The sequence below is a fragment of the Echiichthys vipera genome (genome assembly GCF_963691815.1).
Source record: "Echiichthys vipera genome assembly, chromosome: 8".
Classification (NCBI taxonomy): domain Eukaryota; kingdom Metazoa; phylum Chordata; class Actinopteri; order Perciformes; family Trachinidae; genus Echiichthys; species Echiichthys vipera.
Window position 1 is genome coordinate 7,354,014 of NC_139833.1, and position 24,907 is coordinate 7,378,920.

At 41.3% G+C, this 24,907-nt stretch overlaps 1 protein-coding gene across 2 annotated transcripts; it reads left to right on the forward strand.

Annotated features, from left to right (window-relative positions):
* The first annotated feature begins 3,040 nt into the window (after nucleotides 1-3,040).
* On the forward strand, nucleotides 3,041-24,653 carry LOC310950347 (uncharacterized protein). 2 transcript variants are annotated; one of them, XM_083918092.1, is made up of 22 exons: nucleotides 3,041-3,500; nucleotides 5,997-6,026; nucleotides 6,594-6,868; nucleotides 8,051-8,324; nucleotides 10,006-10,031; nucleotides 10,751-11,033; nucleotides 11,619-11,662; nucleotides 12,627-12,915; nucleotides 13,211-13,251; nucleotides 14,147-14,417; nucleotides 16,293-16,336; nucleotides 16,847-17,102; nucleotides 17,241-17,269; nucleotides 17,919-18,204; nucleotides 19,481-19,524; nucleotides 19,604-19,674; nucleotides 19,812-20,026; nucleotides 20,152-20,402; nucleotides 20,508-20,627; nucleotides 21,825-21,960; nucleotides 22,089-22,127; nucleotides 23,652-24,653. In XM_083918092.1, exons 1-22 carry the CDS (start codon nucleotides 3,248-3,250, stop codon nucleotides 23,927-23,929), a joined length of 3,555 nt encoding a protein of 1,184 aa, XP_083774218.1. In that variant the 5' UTR covers nucleotides 3,041-3,247; the 3' UTR covers nucleotides 23,930-24,653. The 2 variants fall into 2 exon arrangements, with proteins under 2 accessions (XP_083774218.1, XP_083774219.1); XM_083918093.1 differs by having other exon boundaries at nucleotides 19,607-19,674.
* The last annotated feature ends 254 nt before the right edge of the window (nucleotides 24,654-24,907 follow it).

A 24,907-nucleotide genomic window follows, 5' to 3' on the forward strand; every position in this document is an offset into this window, starting at 1 on the left:
CACTTCCTCAATGTTTTCTATCGTCACATTTATATAAATTTATAACAAAACCTGATTTCTGTGTGTGGTTCTTAAGCAAATGCAGTGGGGGTTTTTTAAAACGTGCACATTGATCTAAACATGTATTTCTCTTATGTTTGTAATACAAAGGGAATCTTACTGATCATCTTCACAACTTTGATCTCACGCAAAACTTGGTCGTGAATATTATATATATAATATATTATTAACCACTCTGCTCACATAGAATGGAGATAAAAGGATTTGGCATGCTTTCACATGATGGGCAATTTACCTCGATGGTGGGCAAGTGAAATGTTTGTGGCTGCAGGAGTCAATACTTTGAAACCAGAATTTCCTGCTCAGACGGGAGAAGTCTCTGGTGCTCCTGATCTGTGGACACAACAATGTAGAAGTAGTTTTCTGGTAGCTTTCTTCAGGATGAACAAACAAATAAGTTCTTCTTTTTCCTTTTTTTATCACACTGCGTGTAATCGGCCTTTATACGGGGGACCAGATGCATGCATGTGGGCTGTGACACTGTAACAGAGGCTCAGGGGAGAGGACAGAAGTGAATCTTCCTTGCAATCATGTACTTAACATCGTGCAGCTCAGTAGACCAGTGGTTCTCAAACTTTGGACATGACGTACCACCTCAGAAAGTATCAGGCCCTCTTAAGTCCCACCACGAAGAGCAATGTTAAAATACAGCAGCGTGGACGGACACTAACTAGCTACGGACAGGAAGGTTTATTCCTAATCGGAAGATTATTTATTGTTGACCGTCTTGAGCCACAGCCACGCTGTAGGAAGAGCATCAGAGCCGACATGTCAGTGTTTTCAAACCAATCATTTCACCTCTGCTCGCTTTTGTCCATCACAGTTTAGTAACTCATGAACGTGACTACGTAAAAGGCTGATACTGAAACAAAAACATGACCGGCAATGCTAAACTTGATTAAAAATTACATTTCAAGGTTCTTAAAAGTTGAAGAATTTTCTTAGAATTGTATTCATTTAATGTTTGCTTTTTATTATTTTGGAGATTCCTTCAAGTACCACTGGTTTGAGGACCAGTGCAGTGGAGAGAGTTATGTCGCTAAGCAGGAAATGATAATGCAAATGTTACTGCAAACAGAGATTAAAGAGTCAAGATTCAAGATTCAAGATTCAAGATTCAAGATTCAAGAAGTTTTATTTATCCCCAGGGAAACTATTGTGCAACAGTTTCAATACAAAGATGGGAAAGGGTCAGAGTAACAATAAGCATAAACATAAATCAAATCAAAATAAAGCTAACGTAAAATAAATCAAACAATTAACTAGATGTGAGTGCAACAGACATTGTGGTTAAACGTAGATTTACACAATATACAACAATACGCATGTGAGAAATAAGAACGAAAGAAACTCAAATACAAATGATTCATTGTACCCCGGTACACACACACAAAACCTAAATATAAAGCTCAATCTAATGAGTAGTAACATTAGCAAGGTAAATGTCAAGTGTCTAGTGTCTGATGACCTTTTGCCTCAGCGTGGTGTTTGCGGCTCCACTGGGCTCAACATACGGCAGCTCTCGCCCACTGACATCTTTCAAACTTTAAAATCTTTCAGTTTGACCAACATAAACAAAAATGTTGTTTGGATGTTTGCATGGAAACGTGACTATTGTTATGAGACAGACTTGAAAAAGACCCAACCACCATATTGTACATAAAACTTAAAAAATAAAGTAATGTTATACCCAAATTTCAAAATCCCAGTTTAGACAGCCCACCCCATTAGGCCTGCGCCTGTCAATATACAGTAATCCTGTATCTAATTCAATTCATGTTTCAATTCAATTTTATTTATAGTGTCAAATCATAACAAAAGTGATCTCAGGACACTTTACAGAGTAGGTAAAGACCACACTTTATGACTTATTTATGATTTACACAGACCCAACAATTCCCCCGTAGAGTACAGTGGCGTTGAAAACCTTCCCTATAACAGACAGGAACGTCGGACAGACCCAGCTCTGTGGAGGACGGACATCTGTCTGCACCGGAGGGAGGAAGACAAGGAGAGAGAGAGAGAGAGGAAAGACGCACAGATGGACAGAAAGAGAAAAAGACAGACACAAAGACTGAGACAGACACACTTCCAGTAACTATAATAATATGTATAGTAATGTGAATATGACTCATATGTTATGGCAGTTAATACAACAGAATAGTAGAAACAAGCACAGCTAAGGTTATAGAATATGAAAATGATAGTAATTATGGTGGCAAACATGATCAATGATGAGTAGCGGCAATAGCAGCTACGATACAGCGAGACACACCACTGGTGGTGTTTTTTATGGCTACAAATTTTATAGTTTATTAAACTAGTGATAGTTTGTATGAGTAACAGTGATAATAGCAGCAGGAAGCGTCATGCAGGACCACGGCAGCAGGCACCACCACGATCAGCAGAGACCTGCGAGACGGCAAAGCACAATCAACTCCGGGGAAGAAGCTGAATTAGTAACATGCATTGATGGACTTTTGTTAATAATTCTCTCCTTTATTATCAGAATCTGACACGAGAAGCAAATGGTCTCTCCTCCAATCCTGCTTCCAGTGACAGTACGTTGTGTGTTTGCTTGTTTGTTTAACAGACCTTACAGATTAGCTGTGGTAGAAATATAGGTTTTGTGGGTGTTTGAATTTCATACTAAGGATCAATAATAAGGGTGAAATATCGACTCGAAATAAAAGAAAAGAAATGTCAAGTAAACAAACATATACACACGTAACAAACTATAAAACACAAGTAAGAATGTCACCGTGGATATCTTTAATCATCTCTCTGACAATAGGAATGCAATGTTGACCAAGATAAATGGTATCATGGATCTAAAAATGTAATTACAGATTACAGATTATTATTGTAACCCATCGGTTTAGATTTTGACCCTCTTGCAATTAAATGCTGCGCAAAGGATTGTGGGTCAGGGTGTTTACGCACTGCATAATCCGGATGCAGTTGGGCAAAGCGGTATTTTTTGACCTAGTGCATTTGACACACTTTCTATCGAGACATGCTGCGTGTGTTTGTGGCACACTAGACTGTATGGCAGTGTGCGCGTTGTCTTCCTTTTCCAAACGCAGCAGCAGCAGTTTTTCTCTTTTGTTTCCCTGTAGGAAGGAAATAACCCCGGTGTTCCTCGGCTGATCTGGGTGGAGAACAGTCCGGGATCTCTTCATGAGAAATGGATCACAAAAACACAAGAAGGGCTTTATTGGACATGTTGGATGACCTGCCGGAGCATGACTTTAGGAAGTTTTGTTGGCATCTTGCGGACCGCAGAGAGGAGCCGCGGGTCAGACGCGCCAAGGTGGAGGGGAGAGACAGGATAGACATCGTCGATGTGCTGGTTTCAACTTTTACCGAGCAGGGAGCTGTTCAAGTGGCTCTGGAGATCCTGAGAGAGTCGGGCATCAACCATGCTGCATCCACGCTGGGTAAATCTGTGACTGAGGGGTCTGCTGCAGAATGGGAAGTAGTGAAGTCTTGTGCTGCAGAACCTTAAACCCTTAAAGTCTGCTTTCTGATACATTAGAGATAACTGACAACGTTTAATCTCACATGTGTTTGTTTTTAGGATGTTAATCTATCGATCCAGTTGAAAACCAAAGTGAAAAACATTGAAACTAGCCCGCTACCTTTTTTACTTTCACTTTCGAGGTTTTTTTTTTTTTTTGGGGGGGGGGGGGGGGGTTTGAATCAGAATCAACTTTATTGCCAAGTATGTGAACAAATTACACACCAAGAATTTGACACGGTGATTTTCTGCATAGATACAAATACACATGTAAAGAACATACACAACTAAATAAAAAGAAGACATTAAAACATTATAGATATGGAATAAATGTGCAGGTGGGATTGACCTATGGGAGAGACTAATGATAGAAAACTGTAGGGACCATTTAAATAGACTATTTACCCAGGATGCGTTTCTGGTGACACTGACCTGAACCCTGTGTGCTGTTCTGTACAGTTACAAAGGCACAAGTGAGATTTCACGCTGCAGTGATAGAATATATGTAGGTTAGAGGATGGAGGTTGCTGGAAGTTGTAGATTGTAGGAATTTTACACACAATACGTTAGTCAAATCAGAAGGACCTCACAGAGTATATATCGCGTAATTCAAATTCTACAGGAGGCTTTCTGGAGTCAGCAGTCGTTGGTAGTTTAGTGCGCCAGCAGGCATTTATTAGCAGCAGGACATTGGATGATACAGACGTCTGGAGAAATGTTGTATTCTCTATCTAGAGTAACTGTGTACAACACAGTACCCGTGATCAGAGGCAAGAAGTTCTGATCTCTATTCTAAAAACTCCAGCAGTTATGCTTGTTACAAAGGCGTGGTTATGTGTCCGCTTGTGCGTGCATATATGTGTATTTTAGAAGCAGCCGTCCATCTTCAACCCCCACGCTTAGGGGTACCCTCTGTGTCCACAGGAAGCACTTATTCTCATCCTCCCTACAGCCTACCTCCTTATATGGTTGTTCCTGTCTCCTTATCTGGTATTGTTTCGGTATAGTCTCAACCTAGTTGCCACTTGCATTTGTGCAAGCTGGCTAGTTCATTGTCTTTGTGACCTTGACTTGTTCCTGTGCAGAAAGAGAAAGCAGAAAAGCTTGAGCCTGGTCAAATAATAGCTGAGGCACATACTATCACATTCTTAAATTCTTATACTTATTGCGTCTTATTATCACACTCTCATTAATCATTACTAATACACATGCTAACACATGATTACTATACTTCACTCATTGATCATTAATTCTTCAAGATGTATAGAAATTCTAAATGTATCCAAGTTTATGTGAACTGCATTAGCTGACAGGAAGTTAACAAGGACCAAGGTTGTTGCCTAGCAATGAAATTTCATTAAAAAAGCTTGATAGGGGAGTGGCACCTGTTCTGCCCGTACAGTGGGGGCGCTAGAGCCGGCTACTTCTGGTTAATCCCTCCGGCTAACTTGAATGGGGGATTAAATCATTTTAGGGGAACCACAATTGCCCGGGATGTCAAGTGGAAGTCCCACATAGACTCAGTCAGGAAAAAAGGCCCAGCAGAGGTTGTACTTCCTGCGACAGCTGAAGAAGTTCAACCTGCCTCAGGAGCTAGTCATCATCTTTTACTCCTCCATCATCCAGTCTGTCCTGTGCACATCAATAACTGTCTGGGTTGGATCGGCCACCAAACAGACAGGAACAGACTGCAACGGGCAATCAGGTCTGCAGAAAAAATCACCGGCCCGACCTGCCCTCCAATCAAGACCTATACCAGTCCAGAGTGAAGAAACAGGCAGGGAGGATCACTGCAGACCCCTCACACCCTGCACACAAACTGTTTGAACTTCTTCCCTCTGGTGGGCGTGACAGAGCTCTGTATGCCAAGACCCCCAGACACTAAAACTGTTTCTTCCCCCGGGCCATCTCCCTGATCTCCCCATTATCCCCCTGCCATTGCATGCCCATATTTATATCTTTCATCTGGTCTTCTTTGGTAAATACTTTATTTTTATTTTGTATTTTTCTGTGCATTGTGTACAGAGGAGAGAGAAAAAAAATCCAGAGTCAAATTCCTTGTTTGTTTGCACATACATGGCGAATAAAGCTGATTCGGATTATGATCATCGGGTTGCCTTTTCTAGATAACAGTCTAGAAAAGTGTTTTGGATCCCAATGGTATCACAAAACTGTTGTAATTACACCGTTTGACAACTATGACGGATGTGCTTCAAAGTCCGGTGCACTGCCAAAGCTCATGATGCGTTCCTGCAGCACCTTTTGAGAGCAATCTGTAATATTATTCATGTATTTTTTACCATGAAAAAGGCGTTTTGTTTGCTATGTGTACACTGTATGCAAAAAAACAGCTGTGCAACATCAGACACATCCATCATTATGCAATTATAATTTGTTTTATTTAAATGTGTTTCAGAGAGATTCGCAGCTAAGAGCTGGCCAAACGGTGGGTGCACATTACGTACGATGTCTGTCTGAGAGATGCCTTTTTGTGCTCTTTCTTAGAGCTGGATGAGAAGATCGACACCACTCAGACGTTTGTGCCCACAGAATGGAGCTAGATCCAGAAGAGGGTTAGCTTAGCTTAGCATAAAGACTGGAAACAAAGGGAAACCGTTAGCCTTACTGGCTACCAGCACTTCTAAAGTTCACTGAGTTACATGTTGATTTGTCGTCTTATTGGTACAAAAACAGATACCTTTGGCAGTTAAGCTGTTTAGTCACTGTTAAGCTAAGCTAACTGTGTCCTAGCTTTGCTTTTAGTGTGCAGGGTGTCTTCTCATCTCACTCTTGGCAAGAAATGCACTTAATGAATACGATGCACAATCAACTGAACTATATAGAAATCACAGTCACAGAAGTTATAAATTGTTTTTGATTGACCCCAGTCATCAAAAAGTACACTATAGCAAGTGTTTATAACATCTTGTAATGAAAAGAAATGTATCAAGCTGGCTTCATGTTTCTCTTATAAGGTCATTGTTGAGTCTTTTTTTTTACCGTCTTCCCTCAGTCAAGCACTTTGTGGATGACCATAGATCCCAGCTGATCCAAAGAGTGCACAACATTGAACCCATTTTGGATGTGCTCCTCATGTACCGCGTCATCCCTCAGGAGACTTATGACCATGTCTTGGCTCCGCATACCTCTCAGGGGAAGATGAGGGCTCTCCTTGGCTTTTTGAGACACAGTGAAGTGAAAGAAATCTTCTACAACGTCCTATGTGTTTATGAGCCATTTCTAATCAAAGCCCTTGAGACACCAAATGAGAAGAACGTCATGGATACTGTGAGTAAATCCTTATTTATGTTATTAAGTTCTGATATTGTAGGTTGTTCCTCCCATATAAACGCTGTTTTTTGAGACTCAAGTCAAACTTTGGGAAACGTTTCTAAAATCCTCAAAGGACTCCTCCTCTGACGACGTACTGTATATGTAATCTTCTCCTGTAGGCCTGAAGCGTAGCTCTGGAAAGATCATAGATTGTTTCAACAGCAGCTGTCGTCAGATTCACATAAGCTATAATCAATTCCAACCCAAAGTCACTACAAAAAAAACATCAATCCAATAAGGGGAGACTTCATCCTGAGTGAACAAATGTTTGGTTTTTTTAAAGATGTTTTTTTTGGGGGGGGCAGTTTTCAAGCCTTTTATTAGATAGGACAGACAGGAACTGGGGCGGGAGAGAGGCTGAGACATGCAGCAAAGGGCCTCGAGGACCCTCAGCCTCTTTACATGGGCCGCCCCGAACAAATGTTTTTGATTTGTCTATAAAAGGATGAGAAATGTGCACAGTTTGGCGATTAGACTCCATCGTGACGCAATGGGTTTTTAGGGGGTGGTGAAGCCATGAAGTCAGGGACACAACAAGCTGACATCAAATATCTAGTGGTGACGAAGTCCGACTATCGCGTCATAGGCAACAAAATAAAAAGGTTCTGCAAAGCACACGCGCTGATCAGGCGGGTTGGTGTGTTCCGGCGGTCACCATCTGATTATCTTTAATCTGTAATTATATCATATAATTATATCATTACTATATTAACCCCATCTATACTGAAGAGATAGAAACGGAAAACAGATCTAGTGTTTATGCCCATACGGGTTAACTTGCCTACACTGCTTAAGGTACTATGCCAACAGTGTTTGACGGACATGCGGCTTAATACCTCTGTCCAAAATCTCCCACAGGTGTCCCACTGATTTGAAATGTGGTGACTGTGAAGGGCAAAGTGTGTTTTTCAAAAATATTGGAACCATTCATTGACCCATTGTTTGTCGTTTACAGAACCAACATTTTTACGTTAGCCACTGTCTTTGATCATAAAAAACATACAAAAGGGAAACCACGTGTCATAACTCGGGAGTTTGGTTTCCAGTCATGGTAGTTAATGTCACCAACAGCATAGATCCTATCCTGTATGTACTGTATGATGTGGTCTTTTAATGTTTAATCTTTTAATGTTCCAGCTACAAACGGCGTCGGCAAAGAAGATGGTTTTTGAAACGTTGAACTATTTGAGTTATGAAGAGTTTGTCAAGTTCAAGTCACTCATTGAACTGGAGGAAGGTTTCCCACCAATCCCAAGTATTCGACTGGAAGTGGCAGACAGACGGTACATAGTGGAGCTGATGGGGAAGATGTGCAGCCATGAGTGTGTGGCGCTGACCAGGAAGGTCTTAAAGATGATGAACAGGACTAATCTGGTGCAGATTTTACAAGACATCAGCTCCGAAACCAAAGGTAAGAACAGAAACGTATGGGAACATATGAGGAGCTCTTTTCCAAAACGCTATAAATCCATTTGAATAGTTTTTCAGGGAAAATTACATTTTTTACCCAGACCCACACATTTGGTTAATATTCAATGTATCTTGTCAAGATGGTTTTTATGGCTCAGTCTGAACATGTTGAACGGACGGACGACGGACGGAAGAAACCAAAAGCTCTCCCGCTTCAGAGCGCCGCCATGTTGGATCGCATAGAACGCTCACTGAATTCTGATTGGTCGAGAGGACGTATCGCATTTAGGCTAAAAATAGGTTTGGCGCTGGTCGCGGTTTGGAAAGGAACTGCATCTTGAGACCGTTTTAAACAAGGAAATAAAGCGATTTGGCAGAAACATTGATGAAGCAGTGAAAAGGTTCTGTATACAGCAAAGTGACATGACACACTCATTTTTTTTTTTAAATTTGGCTTTTATCTCGTTTTGGAAAAGAACTCTTCAAATATTTCATGATATAAAAAAAGAAGTAGCTTTCGTTCTTCTTCTTCTTCTTCTTCTTCTTCTTCTTCTTCATTATCACTATTATTATGTCACCGGAAGTTTAAGGAGGTTTCAGTGTAATATTTTGTATTTTTTCACAAAGCAGTATTGCCTGATATTAATGTTTATCGTCAGTTGTTCGATCAATCATTCAAGATTTTTACCACAGAAACCACTTTGGAGCCTTTGCGCTGGTTGTGAATGAGATGTGGTGATGTCATTTTTCGTGAGCCCTTGGGGACAATAAACCTAGCTTAAACCCTTCAGTGCATTAAACCTCATTGCCCACACTTCCTACTTTACTTGAGCCTTTTGCACAACCATGGGGCGGCAGAGGCTCAGTCCATAGGTGACTTGGCTGGGAACTGTAGGGTCACTGGTTCAAGTCCCGGTGTGGACCATGTGTAGAGTGTGGACTGGGGGCTGGAGAGGTGCCAGTTCATCTCCTGGGCACTGCCGAGGTGCTGTTGAGCAAGGCACCAAACCCCTAACTGCTCGGGGTGCTGGTCACTGGCAGCCCCCTCGCTCTAACATCTCTCCTTAATTGCATGTATAGGTCCTGTTTGTGCATGTGTGTGTATTTTGGGCCTGTGTGTGTAACATGATTAATAATAAGAGTGAAAAAATTCAATTTCCCCGTGCGGGATAAATAAAGTAATTCTTCTTCTTCTTCTTAACTCAATTCACCCCCTCTCTGACACACTAAATATTATAATTTGACTGCACTGTAATGATATTTGGACACAATTTAGACATTGTAATCTTCACAAAGGTAGTATTTCTTGCAGGGCTCATGTGTTAGTCCGTTAGATTTAATGGGTGTTAATGACATTATGTCCAACATCTCTGATACACCGTATTTCCTCAACTAAAGGCAGAGAGTCAAATCACGACTGGTCCTCGAATAATCGTCAGAGTATGTTCAACACATACAAATAAAGGCCCGTTAGCTTCTCCAGTTGAGGGAGATCCGGTCACTATTTAAGGAAATACAGGAAAGCATGTTCAACTTCTCTGTCTGTGTGATTGCTTTTTATGATGTAACTATCAAGCAGATTCGGGTATTATTTTTCCCTATTATCTTTTATTCAAAAGTAACAAAATCAAGCTGAAGTTGTTTCTAGTCGTTGAGTCATTTTCTGTTTTCTTTCTCCTCAGAGACACAATCCAAATGGCTCCAGAAAGTGAGTAATGTCACATCAGTTACAGGTGAAACACTCTTATGACTCATTGTGACTCATTCCCGCTTTTGGTGGCGCAGTGATAGACCGAGTTAGAGACCGTCAGAGTAAAATCACTGGTAACCGGTTTATAGAGACTCGAGCAGTGCCCGCCCAGAGTGGAACGATATCTTGGCCTCTGGAAGTGCTGCTTGCAGCGTTTTCAAGAACCGCTCATGTGATCGACTACAAGAAGTCTGTTGAGGGATATATTTTGTCATATAAGCCCTGCCCCTAACCTTTGAGCCAATAAAGCACAATTACTGATAACGAGTTCATAGAAATAAATGTAATTCATCACATGGTGCCGGACTGAAGTTACAGAAATGAACACACATCGAGGTACTTTATTTTTGCAGTTAACTTCCAGGGCCCCTTTGTAGCTTATCTTGCAGAGTGTGTCTCATTCAGACTGAGTCCTTAACGCAGCGACCAGGGTTTGAGTCCAGCTCAGACATGCCGCTGCACGTCATACCCTCGCTCTCCCCCTGGTTTTCCTGCCTGCCCCTCTCACTATCAAAATAAAGCACAAAAGTCTTTAAAATCCAATTTCACCTAATGTGTAATTGTGCCTGATGTGGTTAATATTAGTTGTTGTAATACTCTGATACCTTAAATGCCTGTATCGATCGAAAGGAATGAGCAATGCTATAAATGCCTTCTGATTACTGTGAATCCATCAGAAAGTAACGATGACGTCACTAATGGAGAAGCTTTTGGAAACGCTGCGCGGTTTAAGTGACGGAGCGTTCGAGCAGTTCAAGCACATCCTGCATGGCCATGAAACGAAGAAAAGCCTCCCAAGTATCTCCTCAGCACACCGAATGGCAGACCGAGAGAAATTTGTGAGGCTGATGGTGCAGACCCACGGCGAACAGTCTGTGGAGGTGACCAGGGAGGTTTTAATGGAGATGAACAGGAGCGACCTGGTGCAGAAGTTGTCGGACATCAGCTCAGAATCTAAAGGTGTGAACCCCCCCCCCCCCCCCCCCCCACTTTTCTAATATCAAAGCAGAGCGTGGGCTGAATTATTTTACCTTGATTTTGCCTTTTTCTCTTTATCCAAATTGTGTGCAGCCATTGGAATCTGTGTGTTTGTCTTGAATGGTTTGTCTGGGATCTTATAGGGGCGTCATCGGCCATCATCCCTCTTCTCAAATGGCCGTTGACTAGAGAAATATCATCCATGCTACGGAACGTATCCTACACCGGCCGCTAGAATCAGCTACAAAGGCACAAAATAACCTGAACAAACGAACCAATCAAGGCAGCGGTGAACCAGCAACTCCCGTTCATTCGCCGCCAGCAAAGCCTGTTTCTTTTTGCTGAGAGGGACTGAATGCTGTTCATCTGCATGCATGCACTATTTTCATTTTATTTTTTGTTATTCCCAATCAAATATCAATTTGCATAATTGAATATCTGGTTTATTTAATATCTAAACGGCTTCACGTAGCTCGTCTGTACTTTGTTGACTTAATAAACGAGTTACCTCATTATTTCATGTATCAAAATAACAGAATTTAAAACATCCATTTGTGTCTTCACAAGGGCCTTCAGGAAGCTTGGAGCCCGAGGGTTGTGGACGCATTATGGTAATCCCTTACATTTGTTTGTAGTCATTCATTTATTTGATCGTTTATGTGACGTTGCAAAATATACAGTGAAATACACATTACACATCACGATACACTCTTCGTCATTTGTTTTTCTATAACAAATAAGAACAAAACAATAAATGTGTTTCTTACCTTTGTACATTAGAAGAAAAGATGCATCTTGGTAACAGCCACTCTTGAATAATCCGAAGCCTCGTTGGTGTTTTTTTTCCACAGTCTCTGAAAGAATTACACCCAGGCAGTAAAATCAGTCATGAAACTGCAACACATTAACTTTCAACCAGAAGACCACACATGTGAATCATCTTTATGTTGCTTAATTTACACAGAAACACAAGCAGTTTGTAAAATCAGGTACTTTTGATCAGTTTTATCATGACCTCGTGTGATACTATGTGCTCTCACCCGCACAGATATTGATGAGATTTCAGCTCCTTCAGCAACAGACTGATGCACCCTAAGTGTGCGAAGGAGAGGTATCGCAGGTCCTTCCTCCCTGCTGCTGTCAGACTTTACAATCAGCACTGCTCCCAATAGACTACTGACCTCATCCTGTACCCTGCACTGTGCAACATGCCTGTACACTGGTCACTTCTGTTTTTGCACTTTTTGGTCGTATTTATTCATATTTATTTACTCACTATTATATTAATACAAAACAAACAAAACAAGAACAACTGCACTATATCATGTGAATATGTATATTGGTCTATTTCTTCCCTTTTTAAATGTATATTATTGCTTATTTTGTATTATGTTTCTGCTTTGTAATATTCTGTTGCTGCTGTGACAAACAAATTTCCCCGTCTGCGGGAAATTAAAGGTTTTCTGACTCTGATTCTGATTTGAACACAAAAATAGTTTTCATCCAAAAAATAGTTTTCATCCCAGCTGAGACATTGAACTTTGACCTCATGAACATTTCCTCTGAATCTACCAGGTGGAAACGATGGCGTCTCTTATAGAGCTGCTTTTGGAAACGCTGAAAGATTTGAGTGACGGGGAGCTCAGGAAGCTCAAATTGGACCTGCGGGAGCAAATTCACTTCTACAGACCGTTCTCAGACATCCCACTGATGCTGCTGGAGACAACAGACATACAGGACACAGTGTTCTCAATGGTACTCACCTACGGCCATAAGTCTGTGGAGACGACCAAAGAGGTTTTAAAGAAGATGGAGAGGACTGATCTGGTGCAGAGGCTGTCAGACAGCAGCTCAGGACCCAAAGGTAAAGTTCTCTTACTTGAGAAATGATACAATTTAAAGTGTAGAGAAAAGAAGAGAGTGATGCCGAGATGGAAAAGTGGCTTGTAGCATACCACTGTGTTTTAGCAGCCTGAAATGTTACGAAACAAAAACCACATCATCAGGTGCACCAAATATATTTAATGAAGAACGTAGAATACTTAAAATATTTGCAGAGCAGGGTTTTTTTTTATTCCCAAAGCAATTTTGTCCGATATCAATGTTTATCGTCGGCTGTTTGATCAATCGCTCCTGACTTTTACCACTTTTCTCCTCAGAGAAACACTCAGATGAACACCGACCTGCACTGATCAAGAAAGTGAGTAACGTCACATCTGTCTGACTTTAACAACTCAAACTGTCATTCAGACAGAAATGATCAGCTTGAACAGGGTGGTTAGCACTGTCGCCTCACAGCGAGAAGGTTCCAGGTTCGCATCCCGGCCTGGACCTTTCTGTGTGGAGTTTGCATGTTCTCCCCGTGTCTGCGTGGGTTTTCTCCGGGTTCTCCGGTTTCCTCCCACAGTCCAAAGACATGCAGGTGTTAGGTTCATTGATGACTCTAAAATTGCCCTTAGGTGTGTATGGTCGTCTATCTCTGTTCGTCTCTATGTGCCCTGTGATAGACTGGCGTCCTGTCCAGGGTGTACCCCGCCTCACGCCCGACGTCAGCTGGGATCGGCTCCAGCCCCCCCCCCCCCCCCCTGCGACCCCGACCCTGGCATAAGCGGTTGAAGATGAATGACCTAAACACATGATTTCCTGATTTAACTTAGAACTGAAACTGCGTTTAAGTCGAGCTCAGTAGCAGTAATTTTATCTGTATTTTACCACTAGCGGTGAGATGGAGAAAATGTCATCATCAACAGTAAACAGAACTTTCAAAAGTTTGTGAGAAATGTCTGTTCATCATACTTTAAACAATCTTTAAAGCATTCAAATCGATATAAAACGTGAAATAATTGGAAATGTTTCTGAGCCAGTGCGACTGATTTCAGTGTTTGTGAGGAGCGTTGCAGCCTGTATATGAGAAATCAATGAATTATGTATTTTGTGTTTCTCAAAAAAGAAATGAACAAACTGTGATCAACAGCAGTTACAAAATGGATCAATACTTTGTGCGATCCAGCAGAAACACCCACGTCTACGTTGGCACTCATGAGCTGCAGAGAGACGCGTTTTTAATCGTCCCATGAATGTGTCGATTATTTCAGGCAGCAGCAGTGGCAGCTGTCAAACATCTGCTTTGTGAAACTCTGAATGATTTGAGTCACACGGACCTCGAGAAATTCAAGGAGCTCCTGCAGATGATCGTCTCCCAGAAGAACCTCCCAGACGTCTCACTGAAGTCGACTTGCGGAGCAGACGTAGTGGATCTGATGGTGCAGACCTACGGCCAGCAGTCTGTGGACTTAACCGTGGAGGTTTTAATGGACATGAACAGGACTGACCTGATGCAGAGGTTGTTCAGCTCAGGACTCAAAGGTAAGACAAAACAAAAACTGTCACTTTACACAATCATAAATTAAAGAAAGAAGTAAATCCGCTTATCCATTTCTGTGTCATCGCTAATGTGAAATATAGAAGCGAGGGGCAGGTATCAATCAATCATTAATTAAATAAGAAATTAAAACCTTTCTCATATAGTTTAAACAAGTGTGTTTTATGAGTTTAATGAGTTCAATTCAATTCAGTTTTATTTACAGTGCCAAATCATAACAAAAGTTATCTCAGGACACTTTACAGAGTAGGTAAAGACCACACCCTATGACTTATTTATGATTTACAAAGACCCAACAATTCCCCCGTAGTTATGTATGTGTCCTGTTATTTGTTTTTGAATGCTTTAGAATTGTTTTATTTCTTTTAAAAGCAACTAAAACTATCTTTTTAAATCCACATTGCACATTTTAATATAGTGTTTTATCTGCGATACTGTACTTCTATGTTATTGTTGTTCATATTTTGTATTTTATATTTTATCTTATTTTTAGTACTTCTGATTGCTTTGTACCGCTGCTACGATGACCTAATCTCGCCTCGGGGATAAATAAATCTATCTATCTATCTATCTATCTGTCTATCAGTCTATCCGTCTATCCGTCTATCCGTCTATCCGTCTATCCATCTATCCATCTATCTATCTATCTATCTATCTATCTATCTATCTATCTATCTATCTATCTATCTATCTATCTATCTATCTATCTATCTATCTATCTATCTATCTATCTATCTATCATTGTTAAATAGATATATAATCATCTGAGTCATCAGGGCACTAGCACGAAAAGGAGCCGTTGCACCCGCTAAACGATGATGTCATAAATCAAGTCACAACACACCCTTTTAAGCACTTGTATGTTTCGCCACGACACAACTTGACTTATTAGAGTCCAATCTGGCCAAAATATCACATTCAGGTGAGTCCAGATGTGAAGACATCCCCACGCCCATATTGAGTCATGGTCATAGTGCCACCTATTGACAGCAGCAGGTAAACCCTATGTGACAAAGATCATCCAATTTACATGAAATTTACATGGTGTGATCTCCACGATGTACAGTGGCATGAGCTATAATGATTGTTTTAATAACGCCACATAGCACACACCGGAAGTGGTACAAATTTGCAATACGTCATGTTTAGATTGATTTTGTTTGAGATGAGCTGGCAGAGTAATATTTACGTCGCCTCAGGGCTTTCGCTCAGGAAGGACAGTCACCAGTGAGAGTTGACTGATTTTACTCATTCAATCGTACGGTATTACATTGAACACAAGTTGTAGTGCACAATGGTGGAAGTTTCTGTAATTAAATAAGGAAAAGGAAAAGTGGTACATGACTCCCCACATGCAATTAAAATACACATGCAGGTATTAACACACTAAGCAAGCAAACATAGTTGCTAGTATTACCACATGAACACAGTTAGCTAGTTACACGCAGTAAACATTAGCCTCATAAACATCATGCTGATTCAATTAGCTTATCACAGTTAACACACACAACAAAACAACAAACATCATCGTCAGTGACTTCCAACATCACCGTAGAATGAACGGAACTAGCGGTGCGGACATTTACGCCAGTTACGTAACTACGTACTACGCTAAGCAAATAACTGACGTAACACAGACATTAACACTAAACAGGCGATACTCAGAGAACTCACAACACGTCAGTTCCAGCTCCACACACTCATCCAGGAGATAACATTAAGTCGGGCAGTGTCCGATGGTCACAGAAATGCATAATCGCATCAACCAGCGTCCCGTCAGCTCCTCTGATGTGAACGCAGGTGCCAGGGCCTGTTCATCACTGCTTTTAGCTTTAATTTTAAATGTCTTTTCTCCTCAGAGAAACACTCTGTGGATGAACATGGAGCTGCACCGCTGGACAATGTGAGTCTGACTTGACACATTGCATCTTTCATTCAACAGATGCAGGTTGAAAACATCCAAATCTTGGACATTATTAATGATCTCAACCCAACCAAGTGTTTTATTTGGTGATTCTCAGAGCGTTTGAGGCTGAGCTCTTTAGCAATAATGGTATCCACCACTGATGTTATGGATTAATGCTCCACGGCTCCACTACTGGAGATCAGGAAATGTCAGCCTATCCTTTTATTCTGACTTTTTTCACCTTTTACAAAGAAGAGCCCTGTAAAGAAACACAGACATTTAGTTTTTGCTTTGATGTTGTGAATGAATACACATGCAAAACTTGCTGTATGTAAAGAAATCGAGGTAAAACTAAGACACATAGTGCTAAGTGTATCATTGTCTTCAGAAAAAACATAAATCTTGCAGCATCTATGTCTAAAACACTGACACTGATGAAATACAAAGAAATAAATCTTCAACTGTCTCACTGTAATTACACATTACACGTATCCTTTGAATTTCAAGGAAAAACTGAAGGAAACACTGAAGGATTTGAGCAGTGAGGAGATAAAGAACTTCAAGTGGTTGCTGCAGTTCACGTACTTCCAGAAGAGCCTCCCACAAATCACATGGAGACGACTGGACTGGGCAAACGCAGAGGGGCTCGTGGATCTGATGGTGGAGAACCAGCAGCCTCTGGAGGTGACCAAGGAGGTTTTAATAGACATGGACAGGACCGACCTGGTAGAGAGGTTGTCAGAGACCAGCTCAAGGCTCAAAGGTCAGAGACAAAAACATTCACATTACACGATCATATGTTTATCATAAAGGTCTATTTTTTTTATTCAAAAGCAACTACATCTGACCAAAGTTGTGGTATTTTGAATCAGTCCATCATTTTAAGTTTTCTTTTCCTCAGATGAACATCAACCTGAACCTCTCCAGAGAGTGAGTAATGCCACATCAGACACACTTTACTCAACGCAGCTTTCATTTAACTGTTACAAGTAGAAATGATGTTCATTTCGACAGTAAAGAGGCTACTTCCAAGGTGCATGGAGAAGGGAAAGAGGTCTTTAAGTCCAGCAATCCTTTTGAAATATGGAACAACTTTATTGCTAGATTGACGCGTTTCTGCGTGTACAGTAGTCTTCATCAGTGTCATCATGAAGCACATTACAAACAGCATTTCAACACTGTACAGAAAGAGAACCAATCCTATTGCTCCAAGTACATATCAGCCAATGGCACACATGCAAAGCTGGGTTGGGTCATGTGTCTTGTGGCTAGAAGTCCTTCTGTATTTAAATTCTGTTTGTAATGACCCTGATGAAGGCCACAAGTTAAAACGCATCTTACAAGGAAGTTGTTCTATATATTAAGTGTCGCTGAAGTTTTGACCTTTTCATTGAAGAGGTGGAAAAAGTTTTTAAACCACAAACCTCACAACTGCTGTATAAATTGTGCTTAATGAGATTAGTATTAGTTACAATACTCCCATGCTCTTACATGCTTACATTAATGCAAACTAACGAATGGGTCATCACTACAGTGGCGACATTACATTAAAGCCTTGTGATTACTCTGAATCCATCAGGAAGTACCCATGACATCACAAAGGGAGAAGCTTTTGGAAACGCTGGAAGATTTCAGTTACAGAGAGCTTGAGCTGTTCAAGCATGTCCTGCAGTTCACTGAAGTAGAGAAAGACCTCCCGAGAATCTCAAGCCATAAAATGGAGACGGCCGACAGAGTTGAGATGGTGGAGCTGATGGTGGAGACCTACGGCCATGAGTCTGCGGAGGTGACCAGGAGGGTTTTAATGGAGATGAACAGGGATGATCTGGTGAAGAAGTTGTCAGACATCAGCTCAGGATCCAAAGGTATGGAAACCCCTAGTGTTATTCTAACATCAAAACTTTGGTATGCAGAGCGTGTGTCATGAACGGTACGGGGATAACACAAAGGTGGACTCAAATGCAGACACGGACAAAAAGAAAGTTACAAATTAAACGTTTAATAAAACAGACTAACAGAAACAAACTACAGATAATAACACAAAAGATTAACTAAACAAACACGGCAATACAAGAACGGGGAGACGTCGGGAGATCGGGAGACGGACGGGGAAAACGGGAACACGGGAACTACGGAGAGAAAACAGAACACAAAACACGATTAGTAAGCTTACAACGGGGAGCGTGAAAATCACTACGAGAAAGGGGATGCCAGTCCGGGGGGAATAGTTTTACCAAGGTTGGGTCGACGACGGTCCGGCGCTGCATACCTGCCAGCTTCAGGCTTTAAAGGTGTAGATGTAATTAGCTAACAGGTTGCAGCTTTGGAGGCACGCCTACCGAACCTACTGACAGACAGGGAGAAGCACATGCAAGGAAACGCAGACAGAGGGAGACAAACACACACAATACAAAGGAGAGGAGGGCACTGACAGAACCAGATCTTGACAGCGTGGTTTGAATCATTTTATTCAGGGTGCACTCACACTTGTCATTTGTACCATACCCAAGTACGATTCATGGCTAAAGTCTAGTTCCTTTGACCGGTGTGAGTGCAACTGTACCGTGACTAGGCACTTTCCGGCCCTGGTCCGGTTGAGAGAGGTGGGCTTCGGCACGATTGTACAAGCACGAGCATGAGCGTCGAAGGCGATCCTAACGTCAATTTATATGCGACTTCCCAGCGATGGAGATTTAAAAAAATGGCGCAGAAGGGTTCGCCGGGGTCTGATGCTGAGGTTGAATGTTTACTGCAGATTTGGTCGGATAAAAATAATCAATCAATGCGTGTCTTATAACGAGGTTGTGACGTACAATCAAGAAGCAATCGTGGCGAGCTCCACAACAACATAGGACAGGCTGCTGCTTATATAGCAGTACTGCAACATCATCAGCTATTACTTTACATGTGTAATCATAGAAAACACCGCAAATTCCGTATTTTTAACAAATTCGTTTTCGTGAGGCATTGTTGCTAAACAGCTACATTAAGTACATCTGACCTTCAGTCGATTCACTCAACTGTCCAGTCTGTTCTGCATAGCTGATGACTCTCCTATAAGAGCAGCAAAACATTTGGAAATGTATGCTTTCATATATTGAAATAACATAATTCAGACATATTAATTTGTGTCTTCGCAAGGGCCTTCAAGAAGCTCAGAGCTTGAGGGTGGTGGAAGCATTAAGGTAATCTCTTACATTCATTTATATGATGATGCAAAAAGAAACATCTCCATTTATTTGTGAACATGATTGTGGTCTGCAGCAGGTCTCCAGTGACTGGATTCAACTTGAACCTGAAGTGAACTTTACAGATGATGAGGCTCCAACTTACAGGTAAAATAACATCATAAACACTGCGTCACAGCAAACTGGAACCACAGGAAACACTTCAGCTTGGAAGGAAAATCTTCACCCCTGCTGTATTTTTGTGTATAAACACAAACTCACTTGCTTTCTTTTTCACATTTTAGCCTACAGTCTGACGCAGGACACTTTGAATGCAGTGTCTCTGGATTGCGGTGGGTCTGTAAGGAAAGTGTCAGCTTTAAGTACCAGTTTTGCTCTGTGAAGGAACACATTGAGAGGATTGAAAGCTTACAGTACCTGCCTGCAGGTCCCCTCATAGACATCACAGTCGTTGCTGGGAAGCTGGATGTAGTGTACCTGCCACACTGGATCTGCATGGGTAAGTAAACATGAAGAAAATAAAAAAAATGCACTGACTTTTGACATTTCTGACAGCATGTGTACAAAAACTACAGATACAATCCTTTTCTTTTCACTAATTGTTTGTTTTTATATTTTGTGCAGATGACGACCCGACAATATTAGACAGGTTTGCAGTTCTACACATGGATGACTGTGGAGCTGTTGTGGAAAAAGTGTCTGAGGTCACATCGTCCCATGTCAAGCTGTCCGAACCAGTTTTCTCTGCACTACTGTTCCTGGTGAAATTAGGCCTTTCATGGAAGATAGACTGTAAGGTCTTGATATATAAGACCAACTCATCGTCCCTCACACTCCATGTTTACCAGATTCCACCCGATCGTGTTCTCATAGAGGTTATTTCATATATTACTGTCACCAATACCACTAAAAAGATACAGAATGACACCATGAATGAATTGAAGAATACAAAAGATGATAATGTTGTGTTTTTTCTACAGGAATTGGACAATATAGATGGATACACAAGGATCAGATGTCAGCATCCAAAGCAGCCCCTGCAAATATATGACTGGTTCAGACTAACAGCAGATTTGGGCGGTGAAGAAATCCATTCAGACGTATGTTGTGAACTGATTTGATATCTGTAGAGTTAACTGTGAATTGCTCAGGAGTTAGATACTATAAGAGGACAATTAAACAACCATTGCGCTGGTTTTTGATGTTTGAAACGAGAAAATGTGACATGATAATCCAACTTTAACACACCACTTACACAAACTGTGTGGCACTCTAAGCTCGTTCCTTTCTTCAGCTACTGGCGTGATGAAGTCTCAGAAATCTCAAGACCCATGCAGACCTCAGTGACAGCTTCTGTTCCCCCGCCTCTATTCCACAGTTTACTTTTTACAGTTACTTTTACCAATCTTTTGGAAAAAATGGTCACAACTGGGGTGGCACATGTAATCGCAATTTTATTGAAAACGCAATCCCAGCGGTCCGAAGCTCCTGTGTGAGTGGTGTAAACACCAACACTCCCCTGGGGCTCTGAGCTTCCAGCAGCACGACTAACTGAGCGAACAAGCTGATGGCAGCTACAGTTGACAGCAAAAAGCTTTCAGCTCCTCAGGAAACGTCTTAAATCAGAGTTTAAAACCAGGGACAAAACCAGATAAATCGTCTCCATAAACCATGATCCAATATGTTTCAAGCTTCACCCACTGACCCACTTGCCAAAGTTACATGCAACAGGCGATCGGGACGCCGAGTGTGAATGACACAGACAGGCACCTTTCTGCATATGACAAGTCAGTGTAGCGTTTAAATGATTTTAATGCATCTGTTTTAAGGCAAAATAGTTGTGGTGCTGCAAAGATGTCCCGGCCAACAAGGCGTATTCTGTAGACTAAGAAATCTTTATTTGATCCAATCAAAACTCACACCGTAATGATGTTAAGTGAAAGCCTCTATAGACGCCTGCCTCTTCAGGTCATGTACTATGGACAAGTCCTCCTCCACCACGTCTCACTGTTGCACAGCAGCTTTAATTGTGCTTCGGACCTAAAGCCTCAGCTGTGGTTACAGACAGTAAAAAGATACTTTCAAATATACCTACAATCATGATCACCATTCAAGCCTAAAATGTTACCAATATTTGGCAATAGACTTCTTTTTTGTCCCTGTCTGTAGTATCTTTGATGTAACTATAAATACCACCACAATTGTCTTAACTTCCTTTGAAAACATGAAGAAGAAGAAAAAAAGATTCTGCTCGAACTTCTTTCCCTTATTTATTTATTGTTTTTATTCTTTTCCAGACATTAATGTTCAAGTATGAACTCATAGAACCAAATTTCTTCAATGTGTCTGTGAAAAACCCAGGCAAAGCCTTGGTGCTCAAGCTCACACAGGAAAATACGGCTCAGCCAGTGTGGACGTGTGTCATTCCAACAGGTCAGTTTCAAATCTTACCGCATGAATTTATCCACGCTGCCAATTTCATTTTATCGCATGTGAATCACGAGCAGATATCGACTCTTGGATAACGGCAGTAAATCAGCTACACGTACATATTTTTTCAGATGAATACCAAAGCGGCCAAAGCACTGGTCCTACACAGGGTAAGACATTTAAAATGATTCATATTTGTATTCAGAAGAACTGCACTCTTCTCTGTCAGCCTGTTTTGAGACAGACAGCGCCCTGCCGCGCATGTCAAGTCAAACTTTATTTATATAGCACATTGATTTCAATTTGTTTTTATTGAGCTTTCTTTAAAGTACTTCAAAGAAACAATCACAGAAAAGCGGCAACAGAAAATTAAAAGACAGACTACCATAACAGCAAATGTAATGCTTAGGTGACACACAGGTAAAATACGTGTAAATTAGGCACCATATACTGATATTATTTTACCTATCTGTCTAACTCTAGCAAACATCTCCATGACCGTGCTCTGCAGTAAAACTCATAATTTCTTTACTCAGCTTCCACCTGTTCTTCCAGAGCATTAGCTCTACTATTAGCATGATGGCCGCTTTCATTTCCTCTCTCAGGCTGTTTATCCCCTTGTGTATTTCGGTATTCTGTCTCCGCTTCCTCATCCATTTTTGTCAGGCTGAGCTAACGCCCTTGGCCTGTCGAGCTCATCCCTATGTTCCCCTTGTCCTATGTTCCCCGGTCGCATAAGCCTATGCCTCTGCTGATTTAGTTCCTGTTTTGCTAGGGTTAGGGTCGGGGTTAGGGGGTAGTGTTAGGGTCTACATAGGCCTCTTTGCCATGGAATCCGCCACTGTTTGACCAGGGAACATTGGACCGTTTTTGTGAAAAGCGGGGAGCATTGGACCTTTTTTTTAAATTTAAAATAAGGGTCCTATGTTCCCTGGTCACATACAAAGCGGGAACCGTACGACCCAGGGAACATAGGTACACTCCCTGCCTGTCCAGTAACATTAGCGTTAGCTTTAGCCTCCTTTGACTTCACTTCAGCATCCCGTGAATTCTAAATATCTCCACTGAAACAAACAAAAAACTCACATTCCCAAGGTGCTGCATGTTCAACTTAAAACAACAAGTCTGTATATGAATATATATAAAGACTGGCTCGTTGACTAATGTTAAGGTTGCTATGGGGGAGCTCAGACGTGCATGTCTGCGTCTCCTCCCAGCCAACCGGAACGCCATATTACACATTTAAAACAACCACAGTTGACCAAAGTGGAACAAGAGGAAGAACCAAAGACATAACTTAATATAATGATTATAAAATAATTTAAGTACAACAAGATGAGGTCAAGCTCAACTCTAAAGAAGTTGAACCTGGGCCGCTGCAGTGAGGACTTAGTCTCTGTGTATGGGGTGCCCTCTCTACCAGGTGAATTACGGGGCGGAGGAGCCGCTTTTATATGAACAGTTGAGTTGTTCCAGTGTTTAGGGTCAGCCACCGCAAAAACTGTCTCAAAGGAGTTGAATTTACATTTTGACTTTGCAAAACAATCAAAACTTTAACCAGATTTGACTAATAAAGTTTGAATGTTCAACTGTCCGACTCAACAAGTAAAAAAACCTTTTAACTTCACAGGAGTTTGTGATAGCCTGTGAAGATATTAACCAAAATCAATCCAATGTCCCCCCTCTTTCCTCAGACGAGCACTTTGTGGATAAACACAGAACTGATCTGATCAACAGAGTGAGCAACGTTGCAGAAGTTCTAGATCTGCTCCTCCAAAAAAAAGTCATCAAACAAGGGAAATATGATGAAATCTCGGTTATACCGACCTCTCGGGATAAGATGAGGGCACTCTACAATGGTCCTCTGAATTCTGCTGGTAATGATGGCAAAGACATCTTCCTCCGAATCCTTGAGGGAGAGCATCCACTTCTCATTGACGCGCTCAGGAAAAAGAAGGGAATGTTCTTCTGAAATCCAATTTAATGTGTAAGAAATGGAGCGTGGTGCATTTTTTGCCCTGGTCAGTGGCACTCGTTTTAATGAAAAGATTTTTGGTGTAAATTTTAAAACAGTAGGATCAACTCCGACCTGCGGCCCTTTGCTGCATGCCCCCCACCCCGTTTCATAGCTGTCCCGCTGAATAAAGGCTTGAAAACTGCCAAAAAATGATAAAGAAGGTTTTACCAGACTTTTAATGTTTCTATCCAACAAAGTTAATGTTTATTTCTGAAATCTACGTGCCCAGAATCCTTTTATACCCGCCCCCTCACAAATAGGTTTATTTCAATAAGCCGTTATCAAACTTCAGCTCATAAAGTTTGTCTTTACCCATCATCATTTTCTCTGGATGAGAAGGAAGTGAGATGGCGCAGACTCACTCCTTAGCCTCTTCCATCATCAGCTCCAGAAAACGCCTGATCAGACAAGACAGTTGCTAGATTTGCTAACCTGGCGTGGCATTTACTCGCCATTCCTTTAATTACATTTTTTACATGTGAAAAGATTGTTTTATCTTTGTTTTTATCGCTTTTTACTCTGCATAATAAGAATATGTTCAAGGGTCACTTAGAATAATTTCTATTTTGAAATATTCATAAGGTGTGTGTGTGTTTGTGTGAGAGTGTGTGTGTGTGTGTGAGAGAGTGTGTGAGTGAGTGAGTGAGTGATTTTATTTTTGCCTTGTTGCAGTCCTGAAATGTCACCCATGTAAATCACTTTGACTTCCTTTTAAAGAACGCTGTATAAATATAAATAAAGTATCATTACATATTAATATGTGTTTAATTAATTCAACTAAGAGCTATATTTTTGATTGCAGGCTGTTTTAGGATTTAAAATATTCAAACTGGGCAGTAAGTCCGGGGTCCTCGCAAAAAGAAGCTGAGACAAAAGAAGCTGAAGGCAGACTCGTGGTGTCTGTGTGAGACAGTGACGTGCAGTGAGGGTGAG

What these genes read in the sequence shown, in the direction of transcription:
- LOC310950347 (XM_083918092.1), top strand. Translation starts at nt 3,248, where the DNA reads ATGGATCACAAAAACACAAGAAGGGCTTTATTGGACATGTTGGATGAC. An exon ending in GACCAGCTCAAGGCTCAAAG is followed by an intron (nt 17,103 to 17,240) that starts GTCAGAGACAAA and finishes TCTTTTCCTCAG; the next exon opens with ATGAACATCAACCTGAACCT. An exon ending in CATCAGCTCAGGATCCAAAG is followed by an intron (nt 18,205 to 19,480) that starts GTATGGAAACCC and finishes TGTCTTCGCAAG; the next exon opens with GGCCTTCAAGAAGCTCAGAG.